This window comes from Denticeps clupeoides, chromosome 4, assembly GCF_900700375.1.
Source record: "Denticeps clupeoides chromosome 4, fDenClu1.1, whole genome shotgun sequence".
Taxonomy (NCBI): domain Eukaryota; kingdom Metazoa; phylum Chordata; class Actinopteri; order Clupeiformes; family Denticipitidae; genus Denticeps; species Denticeps clupeoides.
The window spans coordinates 4,529,586-4,546,516 of NC_041710.1; the positions used below are offsets into that span (position 1 = coordinate 4,529,586).

Below are 16,931 nucleotides of genomic sequence, written 5' to 3' on the forward strand. Positions count from 1 at the left end.
CTCCAGTAGCAGTAACCAGGATGGCCAAGAGGTTAAGGCATTGGACTTAAGATCACCACTACTAAAGATTTATCTCTAAAATTAAGCTTTTCAGAAACGCACAGGTTTATTTAACATTCATGTTGAAAACCTTCTCTTAGAGTACGATTGTTTCTAAAGTAAGAACTTCTATTGACGATTGAAGGTCTCCAACTGGTGGTAGCCAGGATGGCCGAGGTGTTAAGCGTTGCCCTTACGATCCAATGGGCGCATGTCTTTGTGGGTTTGAGCCCCACTCTAGGCAGCTTTATGAAAAACATTATCTTTGTAATTTCTCCAACTGAGATAATTGGCAATTAACCACATATATATTTTAAACCTAGTCCTACAGTACTCGTTTTTCTGAAATAGGACTTTGAACAAACATCCTATTTTTCTCGAAGACTACCCAGAATGCAGTTCTGCTATATTAAAACACCTGCTGGAATAACCCCGGGATGGCTGAGAGGTTGAGTTAAAGGAAAGCAGGGAGCCAACCAGGATGGCTGAGCGGTTAAGATGCAAGATTCAATGGATGCATGTCTTTGTGGGGTTGAACTCCACTCCCGGTAGACCAATGAAAAGGTTTCTACTTTAAAATTGAACAATCTTAACATCACCTGGGTCAGTTTACCATACATATTCTTTAAGCCCAGTTTTTGAGTAAGATTGTTTTTGACGGAGGAACTTCAATGAAGATCCTTTTTTCTATGTTAGGATTTGGTTTAATACCCAAACGAGAACATTACCCAATATCTTATGTCAAATAGGTCATATGGCCCATGCTTGTGTTGTTAATCGTAAAAAGCTTTTGAATTATTTAAGTGTAACAGAACACAGTGGCAGTAACAAGGATGGCCGAGCGGTTAAGGTGTTGGACTTAAGCTCCAATGGACGCATGTCTTTGTGGGTTCGAACCCCACTCCTTGTAGCTTAATGAAAAACATTATCTTTGAAAACTCTCCAACTGAGATATCTTTCAATTAACCACATATATATTTTAAGCCTAGTCCTAAATTAAGGGTTTTTCTGAAGTTAAGATCAAATTGATACATGAGTTCGAACCCAGTTTCTTGGTATCTTTATGAAAAGGTCTTGTCTCTAAAATTCAACATTTCAGAAACGCACAGGTTTATTAAACATTCATGTTCTCACCCTAGTCCTACAGTAAGCATTTTTCTGAAGGGAGAACTTCAATGAAGATTACTTTATTTTTCAAGGACTAAGCCTTATCCATAAACCAGAACTTCACCCAATATCATGTGTCAATGAGGTGGTGGAATGTGAGGAACATGCTTGCTTTGTTAATCTTAAACAGCTTTTGAAACCTTTTTTTTAAAGGAGCTAGGGGAGTTAACCAGGATGGCCGAGAGGTTAAGGCGTTGGACTTAAGATCCAATCGACGCATGTCTTCGTGGGTTCGAACCCCACTCTTGGTAGCTTAATGAAAAGCATTATCTTTGAAAACTCTCATCATGGTCAATTAAACTTATTTACAGATTTTTTTGCCTACGAGTAGAATAAGGTTATTTCTGATGGGGAAATATCAATGAACATCCTTTTTTTTTCTTGAGGACAATGCCGATTGCTGTTTTTCCTATATTAAAGTAACTCCTGGAATTAACCAGGATGGCCGAGAGGTTGAGGCATTGGAGTTAAGATCCAATGGATGCATGGGTTTGAACTCAGTTTCTTGGTAGCTCAATGAAAAAGCCTTATCTCTAAAATTCAACTTTTCAGAAACACATAGGTTTATTAAACACTCATGTTGTAAACCTACTCTTAGAGTAAGATTGTTTCTAAAGTAAGAACTTCCAATGACAATTGAAGGTGACCCAGTTGATATAACCAGGATGGCAGAGAGTTTAAGATGTTGGACTTAAGATCCAAAGGACGCGTGGGTTCGAACCCCACTCCTGGTAGCGTTATGATAGCTTTTGAAACAATGTTTTTAGTGTCAGAACAAGGTGATGCTGGTTTGCTATAGTTAGGCAGTTGGTTGAAGCAACCTGAATGGTTGAGTGGTTAAGATCTTGGATTTAAGATCAAATTGATGCATGTCTTTGTTGGTTCAAGTCCCTCGCCTGGGATTCATTTTAAAATTCAAAATTTTAGAAACGCACAGGGAAATATAGTAAAGCATTCAAGATGGCTGAGAGGATAAGGTGTTGAACTCAAGAACCGAGGAACTCATTTCTTTGTGGATTTACATTTACCTTTACAGCATTTATCAGACGCCCTTATCCAGAGCGACTTACAATCAGTAGTTACAGGGACAGTCCCCCCCCTGGAGCAACTTAGGGTTAAGTGTCTTGCTCAGGGACACGATGGAAGTAAGTGGGATTTGAACCTGGGTTTTCTGGTTCGTAGGTTCTGTGTTACCCACAAGGCTACTACCACCCTGTGGGGTTGGAACCCCACTCCTGGTAGCTTTAAAAAGAAAAATGTCTTTACATTTTAAGTCAGAACCATGGACCATGAGAAATTCGTGCCAAAACGATTTGTATGCAGATGTCTGAATTCGCACCCGCATGTTGGTATTTGCATGGAAATTGCCCTGAAACCTGAAAGGTCTGGAGAAGATCTGAATGGAGGAGTGGACCAAACATGGTCAAGAATTGGTAATTGTTTTTGAGCCAAGTACTAGGTTCTTTGTTTCTGTTGTATCAAATACATGTTTTCTGCAATAGTGCAAAATAATTCTTTTAAAATGATACTGTTGTCTGGATCTTTCTTTCTTAGATTCTGTCTTTCGCAGTTGAGGTGTCCCCTTGATGAAAATGACCAATGTCTGCATTCTTTGTAATGAAAAATTGAAGCGATTGTCATTGTGGGACACTGCAGCACAGCGCACGATGAAATATGTCCTCTGCTTTTAACCATCACCCTTGGTGAGCAGTGGGCAGTCATGAGCAGTGTGTGGGGACGGTGATTTGCTCAAGGGGACATCAGTGGCAATGTGGCCACCACTGCCCCCACTGACTACACTTTGTAATGTGTAAAATCTGTAACAAACAGAAAACAAATGACATCAAATCTCACTGTTTTAAATAAAAGAACTAGTGGATAAACTATGATGACCGACAAATAAAATTCAGAACATGTGCTGCTCTGAACAGGGTGGTTGAAATGATTTAAAACACCCTTTAATGCGCAAGAAAAAAAAAAACAACCTTCCATATTATTGCGTAAAAAGTTGTATTTTCATATGCCCACCGTAGGGGAGAATATATTTTTTGTATATTTGTCATTTAGAAGACAATTAAAAGCGATAAATTATTTCGATTTATTTAGGGTCAACCCTGTATTGTCCACCAAGTAAGAATTACCAAAAAAATGTTGAAAATGTTTTTTTTACATTTTTTTTTATTGATTCGTTTTTTGTTCCTTTATGATAATTTCATCAGAATATTCGTGCTGCATGATCTGGTGACACCCTTTTCTCCATCTCGCCACCCCGCCTTACATAACGCGCCCAGACCGACGTGGACGGTCGCGGCCGCTCGGCGACGCCCGCTCCGCTCCACAGTCATGCGAAGTTCGATCCCCAACTTGGAGCGTTTGGGGATGCAGCCATGGACGCGTTTCTTCTGTGCGTCCATCTGACCTTCCTGGCGGCGGTAAGTTTCCTCTTCTCGCGGTTTTTTTTGTTTTTTCCAGCCGTGCTGCCCGTTTCCGTGCAACTTTCTGCCTTTTCGTCCCCGACGCGTGTGCAGGCGACCTCCATCCATCCGGACTGCGCTGTGATCGTGGCGCACATGGAGGCGCAGGAGACCTGCGTCCAGACCCGGCGGTCCGAGTCCCGGAACCGAACCCGCGCCGCCGGTACGAGTCAGAATCGTTATTGTCATTGTAACAAGTACAACGAAATTATGGATGAGGATGGGGGTTTACCCAATAATAACAGTAAGAATTACATATATAAATGACATTTCAATTATTTTTTTTTTTTCAAAACGTTACGTGTATGCAACATTTACATCCAGAGCGACTTACAATCAGTAGTTACAGGGACAGTCCCCCCCTGGAGACACTCAGGGTTAAGTGTCTTGCTCAGGGACACTATGGTAGTAAATGGGATTTGAACCCGGGTCTTCTGGTTAAAAGGCGAGCGTGTTACCCACTAGGCCACTACCACCCACGTAAGCCACTCTTCAATATTTCTCAAGTCCTCCTTACATTGGTATTGACAGGATAATTGGGTGTGTAGGCTATCTAAAGTTCACTGCCTTGGGCAAGGTCTCCACCACAACGATCGGATTTAATATTCCCAGATCGACGTGTGGTCGAGGCCGTGATTGACAGGGTGGGCCCTGGAGGGACAGCCTGATGTCCCCCGTGCCGCGGTTCACCAACACCAGCCTGCTATTGTGTTCACACGCACGCACAGCGCCGGTTAAAGCTTAAAACAATAAATACACGGAAACTTGATTTACGATGAGCCAGAATCTGCATCTTCAGCACCGAACCCAACAGGCTATTTTTAATAATCTGCCTGCAAGGGATACTAATGCTAATGGCATCTTTGCTGATGGACATCTCCCTCGAAAAGGGGCATCACACCACATGCCCCCGCGGTTGTGTTACTTCAGCAGACGTTGCTTCAGTGGCCACTCTGCTGCAGGCGTTCATTCGCAAATAAATTCATCAGGAATTTATACGTTTTTTTTTTTGTGCTCGATTTTGTTTTTAATTGACAGTATGAGGACGCCTGAAAGTCATTTGTTTTGTGCCATCAGATTTTTTACATTTTATTTTAAAGCATAGCTAAAGCATGTAATTGCCAAATTGAAACAAATTGTCAAGCTGAAAGATGAAATGGCAAAAAATTGATTAAGCATTCATATTAAGTACCAGAGCGTACAACTCTATGAATGGAGTTGTTTTTTTATTTTTTTTTATTCAGTGTCAGGGCCAGATACGCAAGTGGCACGCCCGTACGGCGCAGGGCTTGGAGGAGACGAAGGGAGAGTGAACGCTTAGCATGATGCGTGCAGGACGCGAGAGAAAGGAGCCGAGTTCTTGGTTACCGTGGCGACCTCATAGTAGGAAGGGGCAGGCTGAAGAAAGGTCGGGCGGTGTGGGTCGGCAACAATAATGGCGGATGAATCCGAGGGTGAGGCAATGGTCGTGGGACAGGCAATCGGTCGGGTTCAGGACATGAGGCAGGCAAGAGTGGGACGGCCACCCTGGCCTCGCCCTGCTTCTGCATTGCCGTTCCCATGTGCACACCCTGTGGGCCCAGTGGTGGACGGCGGCCATGACTGTAAGGCATCTGCAATCGTACTGCTGCATAATTAGTTAAACTAGCTATGGAAGTAACCAGGATGGCCGAGAGGTTAAGGCGTTGGACTTAAGATCCAATGGACGCATGTCTTCGTGGGTTCGAACCCCACTCCTGGTAGCTTAATGAAAAACATTATCTTTGAAAACTCTCCAACTGAGATATCTGTCAATTAACCACATATATATTTTAAGCCTAGCCTAAGGGTGTTTCTGCAGGGAGTACTTCAATGAACATCCTTTGTGCATTCAAACTCCACTCCTGGTAGCTTTATCTTTAAAGAAATATAACATTTTTGGGGCGGTGGTGGCCAAGCGGGTTAGGAAACTGCCCTGTAATCAGAAGGTTGCTGGTTCTAATCCCGCAACCTCTGAGGTGCCATTGCACAAGGTACCATCCCCACCCGTGGCTGTCCACTGCTCACCAAGGGTGATGGCTAAAAGCAGAGGACACACTTCATTGTGTCACTGTGTGCCGTGTTTCACAATAACGTCACCTTCACTTCATTTTATTAGGGTGGCAGTAGCATAGAGGCACTTGCATATCAACCAGAAGACCACAAAATTCCACTTACTACCATTGTGTCCCAGAGTAAGACAGTCCAGGCGGCACTGTCCCTGTCACTACTGATTGTCACTCTGGATAAGGTTGTCTATTTAAATGTAACATTGCAATAATAATTGCAAATAAATGAAAATAATTGCTGAAAATGTGTGGAAATGCTGTGAACTCTGTATTACTGAATTATACTGAGTTATACCAGTAAGAATACCAAAAATTACACTAAATTGATGGCACAAAATTAGCCAGACTGATTGTCCGCCGCTTTGGTCCCAAATTGAATTCTGGATCTTGCGGTTCAAACATTTGTACTGTCGGAGGGACTGTACAGGTCCAATGAAACTGCTATACGATGGAGCCATTTTTCAATTCACAGTTGTAATTGACACTTGTGAAGGGGACACGATCTCAACAGACACATCCCCCTCTCTCTGTGTTTCAGAGTTCAACTGCTGGGTTAACAGCTCATTTTTTTCTGGAACACAATTACCACTCTATATTACCACTTTAAGCAAATAAGATGGACCTGCCTAGAGAATCTATGGATTAAAAATAAAAAAAACATTCCCTTTCTTTCTGTTTAGAATCCCTGACATTTGCACATTTACCCTCTCCCTTCATGAACAATAGTTTATACAACCCCAAATGGGATTGAATAGAGCAGCAGCCATTTTTATTGAAAAAGGGATAGTTACTCATAGCGCTGAAAACATGGTGCCATGGATAGTCCTCTGTGGAGCACATTGAGCTTGAAAGAAGGTAATTGCAGATGCCAGCTGAGGAGCCATTTTGTGTTTGCAACCCATTACACCCCCCCTTCTGCATTTAAACCATCTTGCACAGAGAACACAATCACCCCCCCGAATTTTCCCCGAGTTTATGACCGCCTTGATATTTTGCCGCTTGGTTTTGTGGTTGGATTTGTGGTTGGATTTTGAATCCACAGTTGGTTTGCGCACCATTTCTTTGTACTGCATTCTGCCGTCTTTCATGAGCTTCTGCGATTTTACGTCTACGGCATTTGGCAGACGCCCTTATCCAGAGTGGCTTAGAATAACATCAGATGATACAGCAAGAAAGCTTATCGAAAGTTTTTTTTTGTTATAAATACTGCGCATGTATTATAAGTACTGAAAGTGCTGAAATTGGAAGGTCTTTGGTCTTAGTTTGAAGGCACCAAGTAAAATCTAGGGGACGTTCATTCCACCACATATGTGCCAGAGCAGACAAGAGTTCGGAGAACCAGTATTTTGAGTATTTCTATTGTACCAGTCTATTGTCGCCATTACATTTAAAGAAGGCAACGCGTCATTTATCCAGGGTGTTATGCACAATCCGTTGCATCCACTGCAGAAAAACATAGATTTACATTTACAGCACTTATCAGACGCCCTTATCCAGAGCGACTTACAATCAGTAGTTACAGGGACAGTCCCTTGCCCCCGGAGACACTCAGAGTTAAGTGTCTTGCTCAGGGACACGATGGTAGTAAGCGGGATATGAACCCGGGTCTTCTGGTTCACAGGCGAGTGTGTTACCCACTAGGCTACTACCACCCTGGCATAATGTAGACTAACCTCACATGTTTACACGTGATACTACATGGAATACAGCAGGGTGTGGAGCAAAAGCCCAGAATAAAATGCTGTCACTTTAAGGGCACAATGACACACTTCTGACACGCTGTCTTCTCTGCTCAGAACAGTCCGCTGACTCACCTAATTACTCGCATAAATATATCAGATATTCCCCCTCATTACGCCGTTAATGCAGCGTCAAGACTTCTCGGAAAAATCTTACAAAGCCGTCGGAATAATTCATGCACCCACAGAAACATAAAATTTGTCTGTTCAGCAACCAGACGTCTTTCAAGGGAACAGAAAACATCCTGAAGGAAGAATGCAGCACAAACGCGTGCTTGTCAAACATTGATTTCATGACAGCATTTTCTGTGTTAGAGCTTTTTGTGCATGATTCTCACACCAACCTGTTTCTGAATATTAATAATAATTTGTGTACAAAGTAATATACGCGAGTGAATGCAAAGCACTCAAAGCAAACATACATATTCAATAGCTAATGGTTATTCAGTGAAATCTTAATCACCCTGTGCCATGGTTGTTTAAAGCCTTTTGGGGCATTTAGGCTGATGAGCAAATGTTTAATATGCTGCTGAATAGTCTGGAAAACTGTTGTTATTTAAATATTGTAGTTTTATGTACTTCATTTAATGTATATTGGGTTTTTTCTGTTGAATTGTATTGTTATCTAACGAGTGAATACAGAACTTGAACAAAATCTACATGTTATTTTTGTGCCTTCCTCAGGCTGTCGGACGGACTGGGACGAGATTCGTTGCTGGTCGAGAGCGGAGGTTGGACAGGTGGTCAACGTGTCTTGTGCTGAAGTCTTTCAGCTCTTCTCTCACAATCAAGGTTTGCGTCGCTTCGTTATCAGCTTGGTTTTTTTTCCCAACGTTCCATGTCGAAGTGGTTAATATGAGGTAGGCCAAGCCATTCTAAGGCAGGCTCGCCCGATCTGGAACGGAAACGTGCCTGTTCCACAACATTAGGCAGTTTTTTCTTTAATGGAATGACAGACGCATTCTGCGAGTGACCTACATTGGAACAGGCGAAATGAAATTTACGCGCGGCTCCCTCGGCGCTTCATGAAATTTGTATGTATGTTTCGGAGGGAGTTTTGTGCACAGGCAGCCTCCTGAGGGATGTTGTGGAAGTGTATGGGAAACCGACAGCTATGGTTCTGATCCAAATTGTCGCGGTTCGCATAATCCCCGGGTCAGTTGGCCAATGACTGCTGAAGTGTTTGATACGGAGACAAAAAGACAATGCAGCCCCCCGAGACATTGCGAGGCAGCCAGCCTTAATATTGGCTGGGATCTGACCTGCTTTCATTTTACCATCCCTTCTAGATATGCCAGAGCAGGACATTTGTGAGAGTTGAGTTATTTCTCATCAGGCTGGCATTTGCTGCATATTCGCTCCTACAACATGTTACACGCATGCATCTGAAAATCTGCGCCTTGTCCACGGATTCATTCCCGTTGTGGCTGGATACACAGCATTTTCCAGAAGTTTCCTCTTATCCAGCCACAACATAAAAACCATTGATAGGTGAAGTGAAATAATATGCATCATATCTGTAACTGTGTTTCAAGCAGGAAATACGTGTATAAATGCAGAGACAACCAGACCTCAATGATGAATGGACGTCTAACCAAATCTGATCTAAAACTCATAGAGGTGCGATGCGTAAGATGTGGAAACCCGGTGAGTTTACACTTTATCAAATAGTTGGCGGCATACGACCTGACAGCTGCTACTGTAAGGAAGAAATAAATGCACAGCCTATCGACTCCTTAGCCCAGATTTCTTTTCCTTGTAAAAATCACCAATTTTCTAAGCCTGTAGACGCCTGTCTACCACCAAATGTGCCTGCGATAGCCTTAGTGTGCATGGAGAATTTAAATTGTAAATCAAGGTGGGCCAGATGGCTTTAGTATTGTGGCTCATTGGTTTGAAGAGCTCAGGTCAGTTATGCTTCAGATTGCTGTCCTGCTGAAAGCTGACATTTTTCTGGCAGGGGCAAGAGGTTTGACTACAAAAAGTCCTGGTATTTGAAGCTGTTCTTTGTCTTAACCTTTTGTCTAAAACCAGCGTTCCTGTCTCAGCTGAGGAAGACTGGTCAAGTGAAATGCTGTCAGGGCCACGTTTTCTTGGAAGCACGGTACTTTCTAATGAATTGTGGGACAACCCAAAGGCCTATTGCCGTTTTTGCAGGCAAAAGGAGTCCCAACAAGTGACATTAGCATTTTAACATTACATAGAATCTCATGATGTTCAATGCATAAACTGCAATAATCCTGTAACACAGTGCAATGTAAAACTGACCTCATTTTTTCAGTTTATGAAGATGTGAGAATGCCTGCTACAAATACACAGCATTTCCATCATTGTGTTTTTATAAAACGCAGGCAATGTAGCCGTACCACACAAAAATTGTCCAATCGGATTGTCCGATCTTTCATGTTCACAAAGCTTATTTTAAAATCCCGATTATTGCAAAACAGGGCGCAAAAAGTTGATTCTGTTCTGGCAGATAAGATGACGCGAGGGCCTTTCTGTTCACCGTTCTTTGATTACTTTTCTCAGGCCACATGAGACGTGGGATTACAAAAAGAAAAATCCATGGGAAATGAGCAGCTGCTCACATTTTTACGGGCAGTTCTTGACCTAGAGACCTCATTGTGATTCCTCCGTGATAAGCTTTGTGGTTTCCTCCAGGGTTCCCGTGGAGCCAAGTCTAGAGTACAAGCAGCATCATGTATGATAGGAAGTATGCGCAGAATTATTGAAGCATTCTGCTTTGCCAAATTTATAAGTATAATTTATCAGAATTTTGAATGCTTGCGAATAAACAAAACCATAAAAAAAGAAATGAATCACACACTTTGTGATTAATTCATTCTGATTAATATTTTACAAATGAGAAAGAGTGATTGGCCGATGTGTGTGTATGCGCCGCATCAATGATGTTAATCTATTGCAACTAATATTTCATAATTAATTGCAGTGATCAGTGTGTAAATTTCGACAGGCCTAATTTGACATAAATCGAGCTGCACAGACACAAACAAATCAAAACGGTGACCTTTGGGCCAGACTGACCTTTCCTTGAAGATCTTGTTATTCACAAACAGGCAGTACTGATAGTAAAAGAATATTCGTATTCATTAACAACGGCTGCAATCAAAGCGAGGGGTCGCTTCTGTTTGGACCGAAGCTCGTCTTGTACCACGTGTGCCTAATAAAACCCTGCACAAACCATCCATTTCCTCGAAGACTGTCAGTCAGCCCCTCCTCCGCCTTCCCTTCTGCCACCGCACGTGCTCGCTGCCCTGATTTCGCTTCTTCTCGAGGGGCTAAAATCTGACACTAATTGCTGTTTGTGTGCTCCTCAGGTTATGTCTTCAGGAACTGCACAAAGGAGGGCTGGACAGATTTGTACCCTCCTTACGAAGAGGCTTGTGATTTTGGTCAAGATGTGGAGCCGGAATCTGAAGTAAGTTCACTCCACGATGCATCTGTAGTTCTTGTTTTATACGCTTTGTGGTGTTTCTGAACATTTTATCATGGTAAATGTTACAATATTTCCTCCTGAATCAGTGGGAACCTGTTTCCTCTGATCTGCTAAATTCCCCTGATGAAAAAAAACAGGCAGATTGCTTTCTTCACAGGTCATGATGACCTAACATTACATCAGATCTTTGTTTCACGAAGGAACAAGGAAAGGAATAGATCTTGTGTGACTTTATTTCAGACGACTTACTTCTCAACATTCCGACAGTTCTACACCGCAGGATATGCCACGTCCCTTGTCTCTCTCATCTCCGCCATACTCGTGTTTGCTGCGTTCAGGTACACTTCTTGTTCCAATCTAGCAAAAAGGCCAAGACGCCCAAGCATGACTTTGGTTTTATAAAATGTCCTCAGAGCTGCTTGTGTTCACGACTCGTTTGTCCTCACAGGAAGTTCCACTGCACAAGGAATTACATTCACATCAACCTTTTTGCCTCGTTTATTCTTCGAGCCAGCGCAGTCTTCATCAAAGATTCTGTTCTCTTCGCTGATGAGACACTGGACCATTGTCTTATGTCGACGGTGAGTCAACACACACCAAGCTTTTATCAAAAAGAACCCACCTCGCTTCAACATGCCCATTTTTTTATGCTGTATGTAGACACAGTCCTGGCCTGCTGTGGTGATGACCAGCAGAACATCAGATGTAGCATCATATTGTTGCATCTGGTTGTTTTTACTATTCCGCCCTGAGCATTATGTAGTGGTGCTGTCAGAGCTGTAATATATGTGTGTGTGTGTGTGTGTCATATATCCAAAAATTTTATTATGGTGAGTTATATGTTAATAAACTTGCATGATGTGTAACTTTCATCAGGGTTTTGGCACCTCGTGAAAATTAAAATCTGGATATTTTACAGACTGACATTTATCAGATGCCCTTATCCGGAGCGACTTATGAACGCCCTTCTGATGTCTCAAGCACTACATCTTATGGATAGAAAATAGCTTCACTTATATCAGCTTAATTTTGACAGCGTTTGGATAGAACGAAGTGACATATTATAAATGGAATGCAATGAAATGTACAATTTTACTGAGATGCATGGAAGTATGCGCATATCATTATGATAGTATTTTTTCTAATAAAGAGCTTTATTATTTAATCATTACAGAACAGCCAGAATACCATTGACTCTCTTGTTTTGGGTAGGGTGGTAGTAGCCTAGTGGGTAACACACTCGCCTATGAACCTGAAGACCCGGGTTCGAATCCCCCTTACTACCATTGTGTCCCTGAGCAAGACACTTAACCCTAAGTTGCTCCAGGGAGACTGTCCCTGTAACTACTGATTGTAAGTCGCTCTGGATAAGGGCGTCTGATAAATGCTGTAAATGTAAAATGTAAATGGTATAATTTGTGTTTCTGTTGGTCATATAAAATTTCAAGTGTTACATTAAAAACGTGAGATTTGTACACTGAATGTCAGGTCTGTCGCTGTTGTGAAAGTTTGCTCCAGGAAATCCGTAATATCATCATAAAAATTTAAAGGATTTAAAAGTGTGTCAGATGTGTCAGAGACCCGAGGTCACCCTAAAACCATGTTACATTATGATGCTGGCTGTTGACCCTGCTATTTCAGCAGTCTCTGAGAGGTCATTCATGGGTTCACACAAAGGAGAATGTGTGTGTGTGTGTGTGTGTGTGTGTGTGAGAGCTGCAGAAGTTAAAGTAAAGTATTTTTTTGGCAAGCATGTTGACAGACTGAGAAATGTTCTTATCAGGGCAGCAGAGTTTATTTCTAGCGTGTTAATCCACACAGGGAGAAAAGCAGAGGAACGCTTTGAAATAGGTCAGACTTTACTGAACGACAAAAAGATAAAAAAAAATTGTAATTAAGCAATCAAGGGGTATTATAGAGGGGAATGCTATAAATGTAATAGCTTTGCAAGGCAATCTAGTTCAAATACATTGTTGATACAAACAATATATTACATCATACAGCATTGCATTGATTTCCCAAAATATGATCCTCGTATCATATTATCTAAAATGATCTTTTTTCAGAGTAAGTGCAAATCTGCAGTTGCCTTCTTCCAGTTTAGCATCCTTGCCAATTACTTTTGGCTTCTGGTTGAGGGGGTTTATCTGCAGATCCTGCTGGCCCTGACCTTTGTGTCCCAGGGCAAATATTTCTGGTGGTACATTCTTACAGGATGGGGTAGGTAACTTTGTACTCATATATGCTAATTTGTAACTAAATAAAAAATGCATGCATTCAGTACAAATCAGGTACAAATTAATAATGAATTACATAGTAAACAATAGTTGTTTAATGATCATCTTTTAGATATTTTTTTCTGTTTCACAGACTAAATGATAGAATGTGGATTGAATCTTGCCTATTTCCCAGGTATGCCATCTTTCATACTTACTGTCTGGGTCGTGATCAAGAATTTCTTTGATGACAGAGGGTAAGCCAGTCTAAACATTTAACACTTTATGTTATGTTTATTGTAATAAAAATGTTTCATGTGCCTTGAAATATTTTTGCTTTAAACAGATGTTGGGATGACAATGAAAATGCTTTCATCTGGTGGATAATTAAAGGGCCAATTACAGCCTCATTGCTAGTGAGTACGTTTACATTTTTGGCATTTATCAGACGCCCTTATCCAGAGCGACTTACAATCAGTAGTTACAGGGACAGTCCCCCCCTGGAGACACTTAGGGTTTAGTGTCTTGCTCAGGGACACAATGGTAGTAAGTGGGATTTGAACCTGGGTCTTCTGGTTCATAGGCGAGTGTTTTACCCACTAGGCTGCTACTACATGTCAGTAGTGACAAATATGTCACTTCACATTTTGATATCTGAAATCCTCAAATCTGGTAATCAACAGTTCACTGACTCTATAATTCTTTCTGAAAGAGTCTGACATACATTTCACTGCATTTTTAATCACGCTAACTGCACCAGGGGCAGGTTCACCTGTATCAAAAACCAGTGTGTTGCTAAAAATGAGTGTGATGCACCCACGCAGCTATACATGTCTGTAATAGAACCATTAAAAAACAGCTCTCCACCCACCTGACCAGGAAATGCGATCGGCGCAGCTTTCTGGGGGAGTTTCAGCATCTGGTCCTTTTTATTCCCTGCAAGGTGAACTTCATCATCTTCATCAACGTGATCAGGATCCTGGTTCAAAAGTTGCGGTCACCTGCTGTAAGGGGCAGCGAGAGCGGACACTTCATGTGAGTCATGGAGAAAGCACTGCTTTCAAAAGGTCAGAGGTCAGCTCTGCAGTAGGAGTCACGTGTCGTTCCTGTGCAACAGATAAAGCTTTTGTAGTGAAATCCCTTGCCTGCAAAAATGGAAGTCAGGGTTATATGATCTTAATGTGCTGTTCGTTCTGCTCATTAATTAAGGTAGCATCTATCCAGAGAGAGTGAAAATCAAATTATTGTAATATTTTAATACTCTTAGGGGCTCAGCATCACTAGACAAATGTAAGTGGATTATAATTGCATTGCATGCATTAGTGCATGCAATTTATTTTGTTCGATGTGTTAGATGCAGAATATTTTGCTGAACATCATGGGAAATTGGCTGGTGGTTAACATTTTAATGCTTGCAATTAATCTGGACATTATATTTTACAAAATTCCCTTTTTTATCCTAGCACACATTCTTTCCTTTTAGTCAATATTACTGGCAAAAGAAATGATTTACAAAATCTTACGGAATTGTCTGTAATCTTGAATCTCAAGTCATGGATACATTTGGCCTCTCTAATATGAACAAAATGAAATTCTAAAAATTAGACTTGACGCAAATTCATAGAGGTCTATGTTCTGCCCCATCTAACAAAAAATTTCCAAAAGTAGCAAAAAAGCATGAAGAATGAATTCATGCGGTCTGTCCTTGGGCACAGATGTTGCTTCCACACCGCAAAGTAAAGCAAATGCAATTAGAATAAAATGGTGACTTTCTGACGGCGTTCCAGCTTTTCGGCTGATGCATTAGTATTAGTTATGGGGGTCTGACTTTATGAACAGTGACAGCCTGACAGTGGATTTCCTAAGACTTGAGACTAACAGCAGAGGGCGCCCCTAAAGCAAACTGATGAACAGCAACATTGGCTAAGTGAGCGTGTTATGAAATGTCTTCTGGGTCATCGACGGGGCATTCGGTGCACTTTTTCCCAAAGACTGGTGGTGCATGCGAGGTTGGTGGTGCACTCAGGCTGTATTGTTGATTGCATTTGTCCCGCTGAAGCCCGTGACTTGTCCAACTTGCTGCAGGAGGCTTGCCAAGTCCACTCTGTTCCTCATTCCTCTGTTTGGGATGCACTACATCTTATTTGCCTTTCTGCCTGAAGACACGGGAGAAACGGCCCGGCTTTACATCGAGCTCGGCTTGGGCTCCTTTCAGGTGAATGAGATCATTTTTTTTGGACCACAGAAAACTGCCTTGCATCTAGTAAGCGCCACCCTATTACATTTGAATGCATTGGACCCAGTCGATAAAATCGCTAAAAAAACATTTTCTGTCTCTTTTAGGGATTCGTGGTGGCTTTACTGTACTGCTTTCTGAATGGAGAGGTTGGTATGGCTGACGCGTGACTGCCTAATGGTCCCAATAACATGACCTGTTCAATAGAAGTAGCATTTCCCTCTTTCTTTTCATAGCATGATGAATGATAATTAAAGTTCAAATAATCATCCCATTAGTGGCTCTTGGTCAGACAAGCAGACGCGTGAGATGGCGTGCTCTGTAGTATGAAATATTATTCAGCACTATTGTATGAACGGTGACGGCAAAAGGTTCCAAATCCTGGCAGGTGCAGAGCGAGCTGCGGAGGCGGCTGCACAAGTGGCACACCCAGAACCACCTGAGCACAGCCAAACACCGCATCACCCTCACACAGATCACCGTGCTGGAGAAACCTGAGCTGTGCCCGGGGAGCGTGGCCTGCGTCTGAGGACCAATGCTGACCCCTGCAGGCCACACACAGCCTCCTCTGCCTTACACCGATGGGACCGCCCATGCCATCTGTGGCGTTAGTCAAGTTAGAGAATCTATTTCTATGCTTATGTATTTATTTAACCACCATCAGTTTCTGTGTCATCATGAAATTGTGCAGTTGCTCGTGCCGAATAAGATTATTCATATAGTGAAAAGAAAACCCGGTTTCGTGTGTGTTTGCTGAAACGTCCATATGTATTTTTCCCGGTTTAGTAAAAAGCATTTGACTGTGCATATAGTTTCTCCTTCAGAAGATGAATTGTGTGAAGCAGTGCGTGTTAAATGTATTTATTGTGTGCTGTTTTGCTGTCCTTGTATAAATCTTTTAAGTTTAATCTGGAGCACTTAAACTGTAAACTGAGGATGACTGTAAGCATCTAAGACTTTGGAAAATGTTTTCAAGGACCATTTCCCCTGTACTGTATTTGTGGATGTAAATGTAACAGTGTTTTACACACACATACGCACACATATATATACAGTACAGGCCAAAAGTTTGGACACACCTTCTCATTCAATGTGTTTTCTTTATTTTCGTGACCATTTACATTGGTAGATTCTCACTGAATTGTGATGCAGCACAGCACACGGTGCACACAGTGAAATTTGTCCTCTGCATTTAACCCATCACCCTGAGTGAGCAGTGGGCAGCCATGACAGGCACCTAGGGAGCAGTGTGTGGGGACGGTGCTTTGCTCAGTGGCACCTCAGTGGATCGGGATTCGATCCGGCAACCTTCTGAGTACGGGGCCGCTTCCTTAACAGCTAGGCCACCACTGCACTGAAGGCATCAAAACTATGAATGAACACATGTGGAGTTACGGACTTAACAAAAAAAGGTGAACTAACTAAAACATTTCTTCAAACTAGCCGCCCTTTGCTCTGATTACTGCTTTGCACACTCTTGGCATTCTGGATTGGGTTCAGGTCCGGTGACTGTGGA

General features: G+C 42.1%; 1 protein-coding gene and 3 non-coding genes across 5 annotated transcripts; all 4 read left to right on the plus strand.

Annotated features, from left to right (window-relative positions):
- Positions 1-866: 866 nt before the first annotated feature.
- On the plus strand, positions 867-949 carry trnal-uaa (transfer RNA leucine (anticodon UAA)). The gene has a single exon. It is a non-coding gene; the product is annotated as a tRNA-Leu (tRNA).
- Positions 950-1,374: 425 nt separating this feature from the next.
- Positions 1,375-1,457, plus strand: trnal-uaa (transfer RNA leucine (anticodon UAA)). Its single transcript has one exon. It is a non-coding gene; the product is annotated as a tRNA-Leu (tRNA).
- A 2,052-nt stretch (positions 1,458-3,509) lies between these two features.
- On the plus strand, positions 3,510-16,523 carry ghrhra (growth hormone releasing hormone receptor a). 2 transcript variants are annotated; one of them, XM_028976029.1, is made up of 13 exons: positions 3,510-3,638; positions 3,735-3,843; positions 8,191-8,298; positions 10,845-10,945; positions 11,204-11,301; positions 11,412-11,544; positions 13,030-13,183; positions 13,376-13,436; positions 13,526-13,595; positions 14,123-14,214; positions 15,265-15,394; positions 15,523-15,564; positions 15,804-16,523. In XM_028976029.1, exons 1-13 carry the CDS (start codon positions 3,594-3,596, stop codon positions 15,942-15,944), a joined length of 1,284 nt encoding a protein of 427 aa, XP_028831862.1. In that variant the 5' UTR covers positions 3,510-3,593; the 3' UTR covers positions 15,945-16,523. The 2 variants fall into 2 exon arrangements, with proteins under 2 accessions (XP_028831862.1, XP_028831863.1); XM_028976030.1 differs by having other exon boundaries at positions 11,231-11,301.
- On the plus strand, positions 5,340-5,422 carry trnal-uaa (transfer RNA leucine (anticodon UAA)). The gene has a single exon. It is a non-coding gene; the product is annotated as a tRNA-Leu (tRNA).
- Positions 16,524-16,931: the final 408 nt, after the last annotated feature.